The 21,254-nt window shown below is 46.5% G+C and overlaps 1 protein-coding gene across 2 annotated transcripts in view; it reads left to right on the plus strand.

Moving 5' to 3' along the window:
* LOC121549676 (guanine nucleotide-binding protein G(olf) subunit alpha) overlaps positions 1-21,254 on the plus strand; it is a 68,400-nt gene that overhangs the window by 20,413 nt on the left and 26,733 nt on the right. For both annotated transcript variants that reach the window (XM_041861500.2, XM_041861501.2), the window contains exon 5: positions 5,683-5,780. In XM_041861500.2, coding sequence (XP_041717434.1) covers positions 5,683-5,780 — 98 coding nt within the window. The remainder of the gene's footprint in view (positions 1-5,682; positions 5,781-21,254) is intronic.

A 21,254-nucleotide genomic window follows, 5' to 3' on the forward strand; every position in this document is an offset into this window, starting at 1 on the left:
TGATACAGCCTGTAATCGAACCAGGGTGTCTGTAGTGATGCTGCTGCCCTGGCTCAAATGCTTATATTGGCAGCAGATAACATACACCCTGGTCAAAAACCACTGGGCTTTCAAAGAAGGCATCAGCAGTTGATTGCAGTTACACAATTGACGAGCATACATTTTATCTTGACGTGGTGCCAGTAGCGTTTAGACTAGAATAATCTTAGATTGTTTTTGGGGCCACTTGGCTCCAGTACATTCTCATGTGTTCAGTGGACAGTCTACAATGCCTTTTCCATCTGCCCAAAGCTGACATTTGAGACTTAAATATGCAACATGACAACTATACCTTCAAAGATTTAATCTACTTGTGTCTATCTATTGTATTTAAACTATTGATGGCAGATGCAGGTGTTAAGATGTAACAATCGATTATATAAAACACACACCCCGTTAATATCTTATGTAAATGACGGCAGCTACCAATGAAGACATTTATCTGAGACGACTACAGAAATGTCAGTACATTGGATTAATAAGGTTTGGCCAATATGGTGAGAGTGTGGTATGCGGCTATAGGAATGAAACGGTTAAGGAGCCGTAAGTTAGTTATGTGCACAACGTCCCGTTTGCTCTCTTTCATTGGCCCCTCCATTAGAGGCAGTAAACTGTATACTGCATTTATTCACACTGTGTCACGAGCCTCCCTGAAACCGAGCCCTGAGGAGTGTCTCCTGCTTCTTTACACAAACACACACACACACACACACAGCTTGATCATATTATACCTCCTTTGTTAAGCCATTGGAAGAGGAGAGAGCCATTGGCGCTTCTAAGTCTTTTTTAGCTTGTCGGCTGGAGGGACCCGCCAGAGTGTAGCGGACAAGGTTGGAATGGTGGACGTGATGAACACTGTACACTACAGTACAGTATGGAGTAAACTGGCTCTCTTTGACTTCATTTAGCCGACATAGCATGTGTAAACGAAGTGAAATCAGTCATATGTTTTAGTTAGTAGGCCAATGATTGCAAGATGAAGACCGATAGGCTTTTTAATCTAAATGAAATGATCATTTGAGTCGCAGACCTCCAGTCTTGGCTGGGTAAGCCCAGCCTTCAGACAGACCTCAGCAATGACATTTTGTAATGCTTGCTGAAGACACTGAATACTACTGTGTAACTGTCTCCCCACCCAAACATCCTTAAACTAAAATAGACCATAGATAATTGCAGATTAATCCGATATTTTTCTGTTTTAGTTCTAAGAAGGTTCCCTGAAATTCTGTGTGACATGTTTGTAAACTTTTTGGGGCTATGGGGTGTGTATTGTCAGGCTAGCATTTCAACACATTCAGTCACCCACAGATCCAGTTCAGATCCATTCTTCTCTTTGTCAGCCAGTGACAAAATAAAACAGCAGAATTGGTAACAGGACCAGATCTTTCGTTCTTTCTTTTCTTTCTTTTCTTTTCGTTCTTTCGTTCTCTCTCTCTCTCTCTCTCTCTCTCTCTCTCTCTCTCTCTCTCTCTCTCTCTCTCTCTCTCTCTCTCTCTCTCTCTCTCTCTCTCTCTCTCTCTCTCTCTCTCTCTCTCTCTCTCTCTCTCTCTCTCTCTCTCTCTCTCTCTCTCTCTCTCTCTCTCTCTCTCTCTCTCTCTCTCTCTCTCTCTCTCTCTCTCTCGCTCCTTTGCTCTGGCCTGCATCACCATTTCCTGACAGCAGCCATTTAGACCAGATTAACCTACTCTACAGCATGGCAATGCACAGGCAGACAGACAGAAAGACAGACAGTTGAGATTTGCTTATGTTTCGACCACAAAGTGGTTGTGCGCGTCAGTGTGTGTTTGACAGGAAGGGGGGTTTTGAAGTGTAACAGGACGTAGCTGAGAGACTCAGGATCACGCCTCGCTGGCGTTGTGACCAGCGCTGTGTCTCCCCTGACCATTTTGTCTGATGGTGTGTGTGTTCTATAAATAGCCTCGTCATTTTGTTGATGACTCATCGTAGCCTTATGTATGACAGTAAAGCTATACCTGGGCTAGAAAATCAGGCTCTGTGATAAAGATAGTGGGGTTCCTTTAACATTGCATAGTGTGTAGCTGTATGTGTGTATATATATATATATATATATATATATATATATATATATCTAAGTATCCTTTGTCTCATTGTGCTCTCAAACTTGATTTTCTAAACCGAAAAAACATTCAAGGGAATCGTTCATGGGATTTCATGTTTGATGTTGTGTTCATAAACTTGATGAACCATCTTATTCAAAAAAGGGGTGGACATGAATAACAATGTGGATATAGCTACATGCAAGGTTTATGGAACATGTATAAAAATGTATCCACATGCACAAACTGAAATACTTGATCATTTAATCAAGCATTTAGTGACAGCAAACCGTAGCTGACAGGCAGGCTACCCAAAGCAAACCGTAGCTGACAGGCAGGCTACCCAAAGCAAACCGTAGCTGACAGGCAGGCTACCCAAAGCAAACCGTAGCTGACAGGCAGGCTACCCAAAGCAAACCGTAGCTGACAGGCAGGCTACCCAAAGCAAACCGTAGCTGACAGGCAGGCTACCCAAAGCAAACCGTAGCTGACAGGCAGGCTACCCAAAGCAAACCGTAGCTGACAGGCAGGCTACCCAAAGCAAACCGTAGCTGACAGGCAGGCTACCCAAAGCAAACCGTAGCTGACAGGCAGGCTACCCAAAGCAAACCGTAGCTGACAGGCAGGCTACCCAAAGGGCTTAATTGAGTTCATTACTCTTTACACATGACTGAGAATGTCGTCTCACCAGAACTTTGATTTGTCTGTGGAGGATACCATAACACAATAGTGTTGCATAAGAGACGGGTAGTATCCCCTCCCTCCAAACACACATACACACACACACACACACACACACACACACACACACACACTTGTTTTGAGTGGAACATCCCCAGTGAAAACGTAGCCTTCCTGTGTTCTAGGTCAGGTACCAGACCACCCTGAACACCGCCTTTACACAACTGTGATCTCACCCATCACCTGGACAGAACTGTGGCCCTAACAACTAACAGTCACATCCGCCATAGATTGACCTCGGGAGCTCAAATGTTGTGGCACTAAAGACAGCGGTGTCCTAGCACAATCTCTCTCTCTGGTCCAATGGTGGGTATACAAGGGGTATCATTGATACCCAGGGGTGGGTGAGTGTGCCCAGGGAAGCTGAGGTGATCACACTGGTAGCGGTGTGGAGGGACTGGAGGATGACTGAAAAGCAGCCAGGGACATCATTAGCCACAGCCCCATGGGCTAGCCGTTTTATAACCCAACTACTAATGACTATTTTTGCCTTAGCCTCGTCGTTAATGAAGGCTTAGGTTCAGTAAAGGACGTGGCGGTTAAATGGGAGGGCTCCTAATGGGCTTCAGTGTTTTTTGTTTACGTGTTTTTGTGTCACCAGGTGTTCCCCAGGGCTCAGTGTTGGGCCCTGTGAGTTTTGACTGTGGGGACCCACAGGGCTGCTTTAGTATTCCCCATACCTGAGATAGGCAGCCTATCACGTTGGCTACATAGGTTCTCCACAGTTCTTTAGTTTTTCGCTCAAGTGTTTCTTTTCAGGAATTTAAACTGGTGTAAATTTGGATTTCATAGTGGTGAATTTGACTTTATTATCTGTGGATTTCAGTAGGTTGGGTACCTCCCCTTTTTTGCACTCCACAGTTCATTAACTTTCTCAGCCAAAAACAATTAGACAAAATTGTAGAAAAGGATTGGCTGTGTGCTTGTCAGTAGTTCTAGAACGTTCTAGAGCACCCTCATTGCTATCCCTGTGATACTGACAACAGTGCAAGTAATGACTCATATGGGGAAAAACATCCGATTTTCCTCAGTCACGAGACCGACAGGACCTGGCTCAGTGTTATTGTAACGTAGTAACATGGCACACGTTAAAGCAACATCCCCATATCTTCTCCGTTCTCCCTGTAAACACATAGTACGGTAGCGTCTGGGCTGATAAAGGCAGCAGAGCAGATGAACTGTCTCTGTGTCCTTCTCCCGCTTCTGTCCTCCTCTCCGCTTAGTGACTTCCTGTTCTCGCAGTGAGATCATCAGCCTTGGCCAGGAAACTGCCCTAGCAGACAGGCGCACTCTGCTTTGCATGAGGAGAGAGAGATCCTGACTCTGCTGCGTCGGTGCATAAAAATGTCACCTGGAACTAATGGGGGTAAAGAGGAAGTCCGAGAGGTGCGGTTGTGCTCATATACTATACACAGCTGGATTTCAGTGTGCGGAGGGAGGCATTCACAGTAATCAAATCAAATCACATTTTAACTCTATTTTCTTAAAATTGCATTGTTGGTTAAGGGCTTGCAAGTAAGCATTTCACGGTAACGTCTACACTTGTTGTATTAGGCGTAACCTGTTAAGTGAAGCTTAGTAAGATGTAGTTTTGAGGTGTTTTTTTCTCTGTTGTGAAATACCATGAGAACTATGTAGGAATTCTCTCTTGCATATTTTGCACATTACAGTTTGTGGAGGAATTGTTTTTCTTATGGTAGTATTGAGGTGTGAAAGTAAAAAAGTTAACTATGTCAAAATGAGTAAATGGCCTCCTACTGTGTTTTGTTTCTGGAAAATGGTTGACACATTGCTGATAATAGATACACGGTCGATACGGCACAGTAATTCAACAGTTCAGCACAGACTGTTTAGCAGAGTCGTGAACAAGCTGCCATTTAAAGGGTGCTTCAAACTTCGCTGAAGGCCTTGTTGTTGCCTCGGCGTTAGCGACTTTAGCATCGGAGTTTGTTTTGCGTCTGTTGCCATTTGTTTGCCTGTATTGTGGTTATTATGTGATGACCCCACCGGGGGACTAATTATTGTAAACCCAGCTCTCGGCTCTCTCTAAGGAACACGCGGGGGGGGAAAACAAGTCTTCTCTTTCTCAGAACCTCCCTCTCTCTTCTCTTCGCCTTCCTGCCTCCACTCGTCCCTCCCTCCCTCTTTCCCATTGGTATACTTCTGAGGCAGAAGACGGCGAACAGTGTGTTTTGTGTTGTGTCGAAAAAAGCATTTTGAATTTTAGTGCTGGTTTGTCCCTAAAAGTTCAGCTTCATATTGTCGCATCTTTCTCAGTTTGGATTTTAAAAGTTCATCTTTATATTGGCGTGTTTCTGGCTGTCTAGAAGGCACCAGAAGTTTAGATTAGCCTGGTCCCTTCCCAACCTCCTCCACCACACACCTTCTGTCCACTGCTCTTCCACTCACTTGCCTCTCATTGAATAGGTCATTATGGGGATGCTCTTTCTCAGAGAGCGGTATAATTTACCCCCCTTATTCTTGTTTGTGTGTTCACGTGGTGAATGGATCAGACGTTTTCCTCTGTAGTTTTATTTATCTCATCCTGTACGACAAATCAGTTCACACGGTTCAACATCTGAATAATGTATGATGGAAGACACTTGTGATCATCTAACCTGCTGCTACAGAGGGCACTCATATGAAATGTACTTTAATATATCGTGCAAATGTACAGCGAACCCAACGTGATGACAAGTTGGCTCTCTTGTCTAAAACTAAAGCTCCTGTTGAAGACGCCGTGCTTTGACAACAGAGTTCTCCCTGAGCTGTCACGTGTCTCTCCTCCTCCTAACCCCGTCTCTCTCTCTTCTTCCCTCTTTTCTTGTCTTTCGTGGAAAAACAGGAGTTCTTCGAGCATGCCAAGCAGCTGTGGGACGATGAAGGCGTGAAGGCTTGCTTCGAGCGCTCCAACGAGTACCAGCTCATCGACTGCGCACAGTAGTGAGTGCCCCCCAGCCCCCATCCCTCGTGCCCTCCTTTCCTCCCCATCTCTCTCTTCCACTCTCACCCTCTCCCTTCTTTTCCCATCCCCCTTTCTCCCCCCCTACCCCTCTCCACCCTTCTCTCTTCCTCCCTGTCCATGTTCTCCCTCTGTCCCATCCCTTTATTCATCTCTACCTCCCTCCCATCTCTGTTTCCCACTCCCCATTTTTCTCTATCCATCCATCCCTCCTTACTTCTTTCTCACTCCCTCCCCATCCTTCTATATCCCACTCTCCCTCTCTCCCCCATCCCTGTGGACACTCCATCTCTCCACTGACGTTGCGTGTCCCGCAGTCTGCTAACCCGAACCCCCAGAAGCCTTAAGACCGTAAGTGGAGATGCACGCTCCCAGTGAAGAGAGGAGAGGGCTTAGCATTGTTCACAACACGTGTCTTTTACCCTCCTCTGAGGTAACCTTTCAGGCCATTTCACCCAGTCACATTGATGTCCTCAGTAAGGTGGCGCTACCTGGGGTTTAACATGGATCAAGGAGGCTTGGTCCATATAACAATGTTTTTGTTCCATCTCAGATTACTGGCAATTACCGACTGAAATTCATACCACCCCAATATAATTTTTCTGGCCAGCGGTGCGTAAAGAAAACACACATGCAGGCACAAATGTATTGTTATGCATAACTACTCACCACCAAGTAACAAGGGAAGGATCCAGAGGAGAGGTTGTTGGAAAGACCTTAATTAAGCCAGTCCAGTTGTTTTACGTGTGAGGATATCCATTGTGTGTGTGTGTGTGCGTGTGTGTATGCATGAGTGTTACTCAAGCATCCTCATTAATGAAAGGTGGGTCCTTATGAGAGTCCTGCACTTTCCATCCCATCACAGCCCTGGTTGCTCTCTCAGCCAATGGTATGTCTCTGTTGACTCTCCTCATGTGTCCTGTGCATTCTGATTGGCATTTTAGACCTCATATAATCACCCATGGAGCTCTGACCAAGTCTTCCAAGTCCTCAGAGCTGCTCTTCAGGGAGTTAATGGCACATAATGTTTTGGCCGTGTGTGTGTGTGTGTGTGTGTGTGTGTGTGTGTGTGTGTGTGTGTGTGTATACATGTGCACATTTACAAGGTATCCACTTTTGTGTGCACTTCCCACATGAAAAAATACTATAGTGTATACTATGGTAGGAATACTATAGTATTCACTGCAGTGTTTTTGCAGACTTTACTGTAGTATTCACTGTAGTATACTATAGTATAAATACTGTGGTAAAATAAAGAGTAGTATAAACTGTAGTATTTACTGTAGTGTTTTTGCTGACTGTAGTATTTACTGTAGTATCTTTGCGGAATTAAGTATACTGTAGTATTTACTCTAGTGTTTTTTGTGGACTATAGTATACAATATATGGTGTATACTTGGCATGTAGGTTTCTACGTGTGGAACAAATTGGGATATGGGGGAGGGGAATGGGCAGGGTATATGCAAATTAAATACTGTAGTATTTACTATAGTTAAAGAAAATAGTGTTTTTGTGGACATTTCTGTAGTATTTACTACAGTGCTTTTTGTGTGTGGATAATACTGTAGTTTTACTATAGTATTATTGAGTATACTACAACATTCTATACTAAGTACTTCACATGATCGAGGGATACTATAGTTTGTAGTATAGTATTCTACAGTATACTACAGTTTACTACAGAATTCTGTAGTAAGTACTGTAGTATTCATCGCAGTGCTAGCTGTGCCACTAGAGATCCTGGTTCGAATCCAGGCTCTGTCGTAGCCGGCCGCGACCGGGAGACCCATGGGACGGCGCACAATTGGCCCAGTGTCGTCCAGGGTAGGGGAGGGAATGGCTGGCAGGGATGTAGCTCAGTTGGTAGAGCATGGCGTTTGCAACGCCAGGGTTGTGGGTTCGATTCCCACGGGGGTATGAAAAAAATAAAATAAATGTATGGACTCACTAACTGTAAGTCGCTCTGGATAAGAGCGTCTGCTAAATGACTAAAATGTAAAATGTATTTTTTTATGTGGGTCTGCAGAACCCGACCCCTTATTTGATAGTTATTTGACCCGCATTAATAACCATTTCCATAGGCGACGGTACAGCCTATTATGTTGTCGATGATGTCCTTGAATGAGAGTAGACAATATGTGACTCAAGGTTATGATTTCCATAACCTTTGTTTAGGAGGAGCACTCCAGACACCACTTGGCTTGCTGGCTGCGTTCTAGTCTCTGTTTGTGCTCCCCTCTTCGGTGTGAAGCAGTGTTTTATACCACCGGCAAATTCTGTGACCATGAAATACACACAAGTTGTCCCTTTTCTAATTTCCAGTCAGTCAGAACGTGGCTGCGGGTTGTTTTGATTGTAGTGGCATGAAATATGTGACGTCAGACCCCCTTGTTGTTCCTCTCCCAGGAAGACGCCCATTATGCTGAGGCTTACTGAAGGCAGACACACACCCGTCTAGAGTGTTTGTTCTGGCTAAGTGTGTGTGTGTGTGTGTGTGTGTGTGTGTGTGTGTGTGTGTGTGTGTGTGTGTGTGTGTCTGAGCGTCTGTGTATCTGTGTGTGCGCATGCACATATCGCTCAATGCCATGACGCACAGTAGCTCCACCATATCCATGTTGAACCACTCTATCTCGTTTCCATTGACAATATCTCTGCCTTCTGTATACTGAAACAAAGTGACACACGTTGGGGCTAGAAGGAGGAAACTGTCATCTGTCAGGGTCCATAACTGACGGTTAGCTCTAAGTTAGCATGACAGGGCATTTCAACCTCTGTTCCTGTCCTTTTAGCCATAGCTAGCATGATAACGTCTTGTTTCTAGTCTGCTCACTTTGTTTCGCCTTAAAGGTAGATTCAGCAATATGACGTTGTTGTACACAGCTGGGAGACAAACGTCAACTCTGCCAACACTATTGGCTGTTTAAAATCTGTTGTTGATGTCAGTAAGCAGGAAGTCGGCCCTCTGTTTTGATGATGTCATATTGCTGAGTCTTCCTTTTAAGTCGTGATTGTCCAATGGTGGCTGGTTCGGAGCCAGCATCAGAGCCAGCATAGCCTACCCTCTTCTCTGCGCTGCATTTAGCCTGTGTAGTATCCAGGATAGCGCCGTGGTGCTATTCTTAGGTCCTCCAATGAACGTGTAAAGCAATGGAAAATGCTGAGCAATCAGTGCTCACTAGCACCCCCTTTTCCGCTTAGCTTTTTCAGTTAGCCGCTGCCATCTCTCCAGACCCAATTGAAACTCAAAATGAGTATGGGCCGATCCAAGTGCTTGTGTCAAAGAGGAGGCCCATATTGACGTTCCACAATCCTATAAGCCAATCAATAGCGACTGTACATTGTACATGTAGGGCGGAGATCTTTTTTAAGCATTTTAATTGATTTCAATGTTCTGTTCCGTTGCCCAGTCCGTTGGAGCCTTTGGGCCATGCAATGAAGCGTTGTTGTTTGGAAAAGCCCATAAATGTCATGGAATGGCTTGTTTGTTTCATTCCACTTTGTTTATCCATTAGAGTTTTGTCCAGAGTTTGACTCAACTTGTTCAAAAGTTAAGTGTCTTGTCGTTTTGACTTTACTTCGTACTTGTAGCACCCTGTATCGATACAAAAACACTGTTAGTTGTAGGCATATTACACTGTATTAAAACAACAGTGAACAAATTGCTATGTACAAAACAACCAATCAACTGAAATAGGGATGCAGTCCAACATTTTTACTTGCCAACAAAAACCATACCAAAGATTCTGATATTTGTCTAGTTTTCTACACAATTTGTGAGCGTATTGTGCCGTAGCTTGAGGGCTAGCATCTAGAGGCACTTCCCTTTGTGTACCATGGATTTTATCCCCTTGCTTGCAGTACGTTTCAGTAACTGATATCATACCAGTACACAGAGGACCCTCTTCCTCTCTCTCTCTCAAAAATTCCTCCCTCAACAGGTAATATTGGCTTCAGGCTACGTTATCCTGATATACAAAACTCAAAGATTTAAGCCTGTCAAAATGGACCCCACCAATGACTTAACGTTTGAATTTGCTTAAAAACATAGCACGCATGGTCATGCAAATATATATATATATATATATATATATATATATATATATATATATATATATATGGAATGTGATACAAAACGAGCCAACAATGTGCTTTTGAACCATGCTTTAGGACCATGCGGACGCCATTTCTAAAAGCAGCCCCACTTCTAAAACCAAAGTTGCGCCCCATAGCAACCGTATGTTGTACTCTCAAAGCTACACGGAAACTCCCCTCGGCTGTGTCACTGGAACTCATGTGGTCATGTATTTGATAGCTACCATCTCCACCTCCAAAACATTAGCGCTAGCATGCTAAGCGTTAGCACGACAGACATTATCATTAGCTCAGCACACTAAGGCTGTGTGCGCTAGCTGCATATCCTGGTTTGTGTGCAAATTAGCATTAGCATGCTAAAGCTGTGTGCGCTAGCTGCATATTCTGGTTTGTGTGCTCAGTGGGCAGTAGGAAGCAGAGGACACTGTTGATGTTACAGGCTGATAAGGCCTTAATATAGTCCTGTGGGAGCACAATAGTATCCCTGTTCTGACTGGCCTGTTCTGTTTCTAGCTCGGGGAGAGCATTGTGCGTACACAAACCCTGCTCTCCCTCTCCCTCCCCCTGCGCTCTCCCTCTCTCCAGGCTAGCCTAGTTAATCTAGTTGGTCCTATGTGGAGACTCCCAAGTGCACGTCATTTTTTCCCCTGCCCAAACCAGATTGTAAGCGGCCTTTAGTTGAGTTTAGGTTTCTGTCTCAGCCGTATTTCAACCTTAGATGTAATCCTCAGTAGGGGAAACTGCGACACTGTCCGCCCCACGAATGTTATTGTTTTTGTTTTGTTGACGAAGCGGAGGTGAGGAGCGTCGCACAACGTCGCACAATTGCTGTACATATTGTGATCCTGAGTGGCGCAGCGGTCTAAGGCACTGCATCGCAGTGCTAGAGGCGTCACTACAGACCCGGGTTCGATCCCAGGCTGTATTACAACCGGCTGTGATCGGGAGTCCCATAGGGCGGCGCACAATTGGCCCAGCGTCATCCGGGTTTGGGGAGGGTTTGGCCAGGGTAGGCCGTCATTGTAAATAAGAATTTGTTCTTAACTGACTTGCCTAGTTAAATAAAGGTTAATAAATACATATATATATGTGTGTATGTTTGTGTATGTATGTATATATATATATATATATATGTACGTATGTATGTATGTATGTGTATTCTGTTGTTCTATCACGTGTGCAATGATGTTATGGGGGAAAAACAGTGTTTGTTGTTTGCAGTAACTTCTTTGTTGTTGTAATATCACAAACGGATGTGGCAGTTTGACCATTTAAGGATTCCAGCTTTAAAGATATTCTCTGGTACTTTTGTATACTTTTTAGCTAGTAGTTCTGAAAGTAGCGCCCACGAGCCAAAAGTGGTCCCCGAAAATGGTGTACTACATCACATATGTGCACCACATCATTGCTCTCTCTCTCGCTCTACTGTGTGTGCGTCTTGCTAGCTGTGACTCAAATGGCGAGGTGCTGAAGCTCATTGGCTGAAACCCGAATTGCTAGGGGGCTGGCCAACGTGGGGTTAAATGTAGGGAAAATGGTGCCTCACAGCTTCTAGAAAACAGTCGCTTTCAAACTAGGAATTTTGTGGCTAATTGAGGCACAGATGTAGGATCTTAATTTTATCACCTGTTGCAGGAGAACTTTGTAATTTCCACTTTGACATTTCAGACTTGAAATGTATCAACCCCTACAAAAATGTCCATTATTATAATCCACATAATAATTCACATTTCCTGTTGCTACAGGAATATTTTAATGCTGTAGCAAACTGGCTCAAATTAAGATCCTACATCTGTAAGACAGTTATTCTGCTCATAGATTATGCATGTGTGAACTACACATTGACACATCCAGCCCAAAACGGGAGGTTTAAAAAATACATCCTAGTCGCCAATGTACCGGAGCATGTTGTTAACTCTGGTGATCCAGTGCTTTTGCAACAAGCTTTGGCTGAAAACGTATACCTTAAAACATTTGTATTGAGATTTCAACTTGATCAATTATTGTTATAATTGAGGTGTGGCGGTCGCTAATTATGTCAATGAATGCAGGAATATCAGACTTCCTATGCACATTTGCCATACAAGGGCTCCCTAGAAGATGTGCAATGCAGCCAAATTACTCAATACAGTTGAATTCAACCACACACTGTGTCATTGTTCTACAATACAGATGCCGTATCTTAATTTGATCATCCTGTTGTTGTAGCAAACTCGCTCAAATTAAGATCTTACATATGTTCATGTGGTTCTGCTGTTGTGCTGGATTTCTTCCAGATTATACAAAGAGGAGCACCCAGGCTCAAGTGTAGCCTGCACACCAGAGGTCCTCTGTAGATCAGTTGGTAGAGCATGGCGCCTACAATGCCAGGATAGTTGGTTCGTTTCCCAGGACCACCCATACATAGAAACTGTGTGCACACGTGACTGTAAGTAGCTTTGGATAAAAGCATCTGCTAAATGGCATATACTGTATATTATATTATATTATTGAACTGTGCCCTTATTTTGCCTTGTTTTGATGACCATTGCAGTTGTGTTAGTTCTATTTAATTCTGTGGTTGGACCATGGTGCTTTGCAACACTAGGGTGGTACTGACTCCTGCATGGGCCGCATATACTGGACATACAGTTAAATACATAAAAATGACAATATCATGATAATGAAGTATTCTATGACCAAGTATATATGGTACAATATGTAGGGTGTCAAAACAAAAATGCATCTATTGACCAATGGGTAAAATACTGTGTAGACAATCCTCTAAGCAAACCGATGGTCCAAACCTCATGTCTCTACCATAATCTGTTCAATAGTTATTGGTGTTTTAACCGTTGTAGGGTGGCCAAGATTAGGGTGACTAAATCAATGGAGGCCAGAGAAAAGAAGTGGTCAAAAATCAGGAAAATAGCATTGCGTCAGCTAGGCTAGATGCTGTGAGTGAGTTAAGGCTGACTGACAGGCTCACTGTTGAACTCACCATCTTTCTTGTCCAATCCAGAGGACATACAGTGGCTTGCGAAAGTATTCACCCCCCTTGGCATTTTTCCTATTTTGTTGCCTTACAACCTGGAATTAAAATAGATTTTTTGGGGGTTTGTATCATTTGATTTACACAACATGCCTACCACTTTGAAGATCTACATGTTTTTTTATTGTGAAACAAACAAGAAATAAGACAAAAGAACAGACAACTTGAGCGTGCATAACTATTCACCCACCCCAAAGTTAATACTTTGTAGAGCCACCCTTTGCAGCAATTACAGCTGCAAGTCTCTTGGGGTATGTCTCTATAAGCTTGGCACATCTAGCCACTGGGATTTTTGCCCGTTCTTCAAGGCAAAACTGCGCCACTCCTTCATGTTGGATGGGTTCCGCTGGTGTACAGCAATCTTTAAGTCATACCACAGATTCTCAATTAGATTGAGGTCTGGGCTTTGACTAGGCCATTCCAAGACATTTAAATGTTTCCCCTTAAACCACTCAAGTTTTGCTTTAGCAGTATGTTTAGGGTCATTATCCTGCTGGAAGGCGAACCTCCGTCCCAGTCTCAAATCTCTGGAAGACTGAAACAGGTTTCCCTCAAGAATTTCCTTGTATTTAGCGCCATCCATCATTCCTTCAATTCTGACCAGTTTACCAGTTCCTGCCGATGAAAAACATCACCACAGCATGATGCTGCCACCACCATGCTTCACTGTGGGGATGGTGTTCTCGGGGTGATGAGAGGTGTTGGGTTTGCGCCAGACATAGCGTTTTCCTTGATGGCCAAAAAGCTCAATTTTAGTCTCATCTGACCAGAGTACCTTTTTTCATATGTTTGGGGAGTCTCCCACATGCCTTTTGGCGAACACCAAACGTGTTTACTTAATTTTTTCTTTAAGCAATGTCCATTTTCTGGCCACTCTTCCATAAAGCCCAGTTCTGTGGAGTGTACGTCTTAAAGTGGTCCTATGGACAGATACTCCAATCTCCGCTGTGGAGCTTTGCAGCTCCTTCAGGGTTATCTTTGGTCTCTTTGTTGCCTCTCTGATTAATGCCCTCCTTGCCTGGTCTGTGAGTTTTGGTGGGCGGCCCTCTCTTGGCAGGTTTGTTGTGGTGCCATATTCTTTCAATTTTTTAAATAATTGATTTAATGGTGCTCCGTGGGATGTTCAAAGTTTCAGATATTTTTGACCGGTAGTGTATATACACCATATATACTCTATGTATAAATGATATACACGATATGTCCCACTCTACTCCATGCACTGTGTTGGCGCTATTCTGACACACTAATTCTCATTAATGTAAAGTTAATCAACAACAGTGTCGGTAACCGGCTCTGGTAAAGTCAATGCTATCTCTACGGGGTGGTTCAATGACTAGTCTAGCTAATAACAGCCTAACACTTGAGTTTAACACTTCATCAAACCAGCCAACCACACAATGCTTACTGTGTCAGTTTATGACAGTTTAGTACAGCGTATGACAGTTTATGACAACATACTTTACTCCGGCACAATACAAGATAGTTTGGTTGATTGATAGAGACTGACGGTTTTGGTACATTAGTGGTGCATTAGGACCATAGCATCATAAAGACAGATTAGGACCATAGCATATTTACATTTTAGTCATTTAGCAGACACTCTTATCCAGAGCGATTTACAGGAGCAATTAGCGTTAAGTGCCTTGCTCAAGGGCACATTGGCAGATTTTTCACTTAGTCGGCTCGGGAATTAGAACCAGCGACCTTTCGTTACTGGCACTACGCTCTTAACCACTAAGATACCTGCCCATCACCATAAAGACAGATTGGGACCGTAGCATCATAAAGACAGATTATGACCATAGCATCATAAAGACAGATTAGGACCATAGCCTAACACTATAAAAACAGATTAGGACCATAGCATAGGAAAGATTACAAACATATTATAGGACAGATTAGGACCATAAAATAGGACAGATTAGGACCATATGACAGGTTAGGACCATAACATAACACCATAAAGACAGACTAGGAGATGACTCCTCAGTGACTAGTTCAGTATGAGGGCTGTTCCTCTTATCACTGTTTCAGAGCAGCTATGTGTTTACATGTGTTTCTGTGTCCGTCTGCACATGCATGTATCAGGCACCAGCCTGTGAGTGAGTGAGCGAGAGAGCGTGAGAGTAGGAGTGAGAGAGGACATGCAGAACCGAGCAGAACAGTAGGCCCCAGCCTGTCCACTACTCCTCCTCCCCACCTCCTCAGAGCTTATGTAAACGAGCTGTGGGGCCGGGGCAAGCTGGAGCTGGAGCTATTTTTAGCAGTGCGGAGTTGCAGAGCACAAACTGGCTGCAGGGTCACGTGGCTGTGTGGCCAAATCAAAGGGAGGAACCCACCAATAGGCTGTAAACAAAGGAAGGTCAGCCACAGAAGGTGAGCGAGAGAGAGGGGGGTGGTCTGCACACACACACGCACATTTAACACACACACACACACACACACATAACACACACACACACATAACACACATACTAGGTAGTAGTACATGGGTCTTTGAGCACACACACACACACACACACTGTACTACTTTCACACACATATAGGGTGTTCTCTGGTCTTCAGTGCACACACTAGCATAAACACACACACACACACACCCTTACTCAGACGGTGAGACAGTACACATACAGATTGAATAGCTTGTGCACTCACACAGTCCTGCCAAACATTCGACTCAACCAAGCCACACGGGCTGAAGGCCTTAGGAGAGGATATCATTGTGACACCAGCTCTGATTATATCAAAACACACACACACACACACACACACACACCACACACACCACACACACATTTGTGATGCTAGTGGAGAGGGATAGGTAGCCCCTAGAGGAATATGTGTGTGTGTGTGTATGCTTGCAGACAGCTCATCCTTGTGTGAAGCCTCAGTGGTGGGGAGCCCCCAGTGGTGTGAAGCCTCAGTGGTGGGGAGCCCCCAGTGGTGGGGAGCCCCCCAGTGCCTTCCTCTCCCTCCTCTATCACTCAGGTGTGGGTGGGAGAGGTAGGTATCCGTCTTAGGAAAGTGGACGGGACGGCCCCACACAGACTAGACACACAGAATAGAGCGTTTGTCATATTTATGTAGCTCACGCACAAATACACAGTCCCACACAAATGCTCTGAAGATATACTGCTTCTTAGAATTATACAGTGTTGGCCAAAAATATTGGCACCCTTGCACTTTTTTCAAATAATGCACACTTTCTTCCAGAAAACTGTAGAAATTAAAACATATTTTGATATGCACTTATGTATGTCTTTTTAGTTTGCAGTTCAACAAAACAAAAAAATCGGACTAATTTACTAAATGTTAGCTTATTCCACAAATAAGTCCTAAACAATATTAATGGCACCTTCTAGAAATAGTTAGAAATAATTCGATTTCAAGCAGGTGATTCTCCTTTACTTTGGAATTGAACTCACCTGTGGTGATTGCAGGTGCCTGCAATATAAATATCCCTCATTCAACCAGTTTGAATAGAGAAATGGACTCATTCTCCTGTTTTGTGTCGCTGTGTGTCCCGCAATGAGCATGGAGAAAAGACAGAAAACCAGAGAATTATCTGAGGAGGCCAGACACAAGATTGTAGCCAAGCATTGACAATCTCAAGGCTTCAAGTCCATCTCCAGAGACCTTGATGTTCCTGTTTCCACCATACGTAATGTTATCAAGAAGTTTAAGGCCCATGGCACTGTAGCCAACCTCCCTGGACTGTCACGGTTCCCTAAGACAGAACCCAGAAGCAGACCAGGACAAGGAGAGTTGAACGAAGGTGAGTGTTTATTACAGATTCAAAAGGTGCAGAATAATCCAGGAGACGGAGCGGGTGGCGGAGATGAGTAGGTGGAGGTGAAGTGGCAGATTAAATGATGGCACGGCAGGGGTTGGGTGAAGGTTCCGGGAGAATGATGTTAATGGCTAACGATCCGGCAGGGAATGGATGTTAGGCCAGAGCCTAAGAAGGGTGATGATCAGGACCAGGTGTGCAGATTGCTGATGGGATGCAGGTGCGGAAATCAAGAGAGCTCCCCGGAGCGTTCCAGAACCCTCGGGAAACTGGAGATCACGAGCAGAAAAAACTAGTCCACCGACAGGACCCGACTCAGACTGCCGGGATCGTTACAGTACCCCCCCTCCGACGAACGCCACCGGGCGGACTCCCCGGAGCGCCAGGATGGAGGCGGTAGAAGTCACGGATGAGGTCAGCATCTAGGATCTGTCGCCCGGAATCCAACTCCTCTCTTCAGGACCATACCCTCCCAGTCCACGAGATACTGGAAACCCCGGCCCTGCCGTCTGGAATCCATGATGCGTCGCACCGTGTAGGCAGGACCACCTCCGATCATCCGAGGAGGAGGAGGAGGAGGCGGAGGAGGCAACAGAGGACTGAGGAAAACAGGCTTGAGGCAGGAGACATGAAAGGTGGGATGGACTCTGAGCGTCCTCGGGAGTTTGAGTCGAACTGCCACCGGATTGATCACCTTCTCCACCACAAACGGACCAATGAACTTCCGGTAACAACTTCCTAGACTCAGTCCGTAAAGGAAGATCCCGTGTGGCCAACCAGACCCTATCTCCGATGGTGTAGGTGGGAGCGGGGATCCGGCGACGATTCGCCTGGAGCTGATACCGGTCCGAAACTCTAAGGAGTGCCTTTCTGGCCCGATGCCAGGTCCGGTGGCAACGACGAATATGGGCCTGAACAGAAGGCACTGAGAGCTCCTTCTCCTGAGAAGGGAACAAGGGAGGTTGGTAGCCATACAGGCACTGGAAGGGAGACATCCCAGTGGCAGATGTAGGGAGAGTATGTGGGCATACTCAACCCAAGGCAACTGAGAGACCCAGGAGGTGGGGTTGGAAGAGGCCAGGCAGCGTAGCGTGGATTCCATCTTCTGGTTGGCTCTCTCCGCCTGACCATTAGATTGGGGGTGAAAACCAGATGTGAGGCTGACTGTAGCTCCAATGGCCAAACAGAAGGACTTCCAGACAGCAGAGGTAAACTGAGGGCCACGGTCGGAAACGATATCACTGGGCAACCCGTGGACCCTGAAAACCTCCCTAACCAGGATCTCGGACGTCTCCGAGGCAGAGGGAAGCTTGGCAATTGGCACAAAGTGGGCGAACTTGCTGAATCTGTCCACGATAGTCAGAACGACCGTGTTCCCCTCAGAAGCGGGCAACCCAGTGACAAAGTCCAGGGCTAGATGCGACCATGGTCGCCGGGGAATAGGAAGGGGGGTGAAGTAGTCCAGAGCTGGGCCGATTGGTACTCTTATTCTGCGCACACACTGGACAGGCAGCAACATAACCCCGAGTATCCTCGGCCATGGCAGGCCACCAAAAACGTCTGCGAAGAAACGCCATCGTCCGAGCCACGCCAGGGTGACAAGCCATCTTGCTGGCGTGGGACCATTTGAGGACCGCAGGACGAACCGACTCAGGCACAAACAACCGACCGGGTGGACCGTTACCGGGACCGGGCTGCGTCCGAAGAGCCGCCATCACCTCCTCCTCAATCTTCCACCTAACAGCTCCCACGACGCAGTTCCGGGGGGAGAATTGTCTCGGTCTTGGACCCACTCTCCTCCGTCTTGGAGAACATCCGAGACAAGGCGTCCGCCTTGCCGTTCTTAGATCCAGGTCGGAACGTCAGGGAAAAAATTGAATCGTCCGAAAAACAACGACCACCTGGCCTGACGGGAGTTGAGACGTCTAGCCGATTGCACGTAAGCAAGATTCTTGTGGTCAGTCCAGACAATAAACGGTTGCTCCGCCCCCTCCAACCAGTGGCGCCACTCCTCCAAGGCAAGTTTCACCGCGAGAAGCTCCCGGTTACCCACATCGTAATTCCTCTCCGCAGGCGAAAGGCGACGAGAGTAGTAGGCGCAGGGATGGAGTTTACTGTCCGTGGAGCATCGCTGCGACAGGATGGCGCCAACTCCCACATCAGACGCGGCCCACTTCAACGACGAACTGACGGGCCGTGTCCGGTTGAGAGAGAATCGGTGCGTTGGTGAATCGCCTCTTCAAATCCAGAAACGCTCGATCCGCCTCCGGATTCCACTTGAAGCTCCTGATACTGGAAGTCAAGGCAGTTAACGGAGCGGCCACACGGCTGTAATCCCGGATGAACCTGCGGTAGAAATTCGCAAACCCCAAAAAATCTCTGGAGCTGCAATCTCGTACCGGGCTGGGCCCATTCCAGAACCGCTCTAACCTTCTCCTGGTCCATCCTAATCTCTCCCCTGGAGATGATGTACCCGAGAAAGGATGTCGTGTGGGCGTGAAACTCGCACTTCTCGGCCTTCACGAACAGGCGATTCTCCAACAATCGCTGCAGAACCTGCCGGACATGCTGGACGTGGTCGGAAGGTTCCTTCGAGAAGATCAGAATGTCATCCAGGTAAACAAACACAAAGAGACCGATCATATCTCTCAGGACGTCGTTCACCATACTCTGGAATACCGCTGGAGCATTGGTCAGTCCAAACGGCATCACCTGATACTCGAAGTGACCCATCGGTGTATTGAAACCCGTCAACCACTCGTCTCCCTCTCTGATCCGGACCATGTGATACGCATTGCGTAGGTCTAGCTTGGTGAACACCGTAGCACCCTGTAAGGAGTCGAAGGCAGAACTCATCAAGGGCAGGGGATACTTGTTCTTGACCGTGATGTCATTCAACCCCCGATAATCAATACACGGTCGAAGAGAGCCATCCTTCTTACCCACAAAGAAGAATCCTGCCCCCAGGGGTGATGACGAGGGGACGAACGAGACCAGCAGCTAGGGACTCCTTGATGTAGGTCTCCAAAGCCTCACGTTCAGGGCGGGAGATACTGTATAACCTTCCCTTGGGGTAGACAGCTCCAGGGAACAGGTTGATGGCACAATCATATGGTCGGTGGGGAGGGAGTGACAGAGCCTTCTGCTTACTGAACACTTCCCCCAAATCGTGATATGTCTCGGGGAACCAGGGACAAATCTGGGGGGTTTAGCCTCAATCACCTGACTGGGAACCGAATGGGGACAGGCAGTCTTGAGACAGTTAGCATGACAATCAAGGCTCCAACTCGTTACCTTGCCCGTCACCCAATCGAACGTGGGATTGTGTTCCTTCAGCCAGGGGTATCCAAGGACCAGAGGAACATGGGAAGACGGCAGAATGAAGAATGAAATCATCTCCGAATGATTCCCGACAACAGCATCTTAACCGGTTCAGTCCTCATCGTGATACGTGCCAGACTACTGCCGTTCAGAGTGGTCGCTTCAATGGCTTCCGGCAATTGCTCCTTGGAAAGCCCCAGCTGTTCCACCAACTCGGCATCAAGAAAGCTTCCATCGGCACCTGAATCGAGCAAAAGCGTTAATCGCTAAGCTCTGATTCCTGTTCACAAGGGTAGCCGGGAAACGGGGTCTGACAGAGGTATTGAGAGGTCGAAACTGGCTCGCTAAAAGTCCTCCCAACTTTAGCGAGCCGCACAGTTTGACGACCGCCGGGAACAGGTGGCGAGGTAATGTCCCGAACCACCACAGTAGAGGCAACAGTTAGTCCTACGTCTGAGTTGGCGTTCCTCCTTGGTTAACCCGTGCCGCCCTACTTGCATTGGTTCAGAATCGGGAGACAGGACCTCTCCACTAATCCTGTGTGGTGGACGATGATCGACGTATTCTGGTCCAATCCCCGACCCGACTGGAACCTGAGAAGCTGATCGATTGGACGGACCCCATTGCTTCTCCCTCCTTCGCTCTCGGACTCGATTATCCACCCGGATAGACAAGGCTACCAAGCTGTCCAGGTCACTAGGCTCCGGATAGGAGATCAACTCATCCTTGAGCTGCTCCGACAGACCCTGGTAAAAGGCCGCTTGCAGAGACTCCTCATTCCACCCACTCTCCACAGCCAACGTCTTGAACTCGATCACGAAGTCGGCCACGCTGCGAGTTCCTTGGTGAAGCGAAAACAGGCGCCTAGCTGCGTCCCTCCCTCGGACGGAATGGTCGAAGAGCTTCCTCATCTCGGCCGTGAACCCCGGGTATGAAGCCATGCAGGGGTCTTGTCGTTCCCAAACGGCTGAAGCCCACTCCAGCGCCGACCACGCAGCAACTCAATCACAAAGGCTATCCTAGCCTTGTCTGTGGCATAAGAGTAGGGCTGTAGATCGAACACTAACCCACACTGCATGAGGAAAGAACGGCATCTTCCCAGCTCCCCCTCATATTTATCCGGCGCCGGAACCTTGGGCTCACGGAAGGACACCGCTCCAGACGCGGCAGGCGAGATGGGTGAAACCGGCAGTGGATCCTCCACCGGAAACTCGCGCTGGT

Source organism: Coregonus clupeaformis, chromosome 34 (genome assembly GCF_020615455.1).
Source record: "Coregonus clupeaformis isolate EN_2021a chromosome 34, ASM2061545v1, whole genome shotgun sequence".
Lineage (NCBI taxonomy): Eukaryota > Metazoa > Chordata > Actinopteri > Salmoniformes > Salmonidae > Coregonus > Coregonus clupeaformis.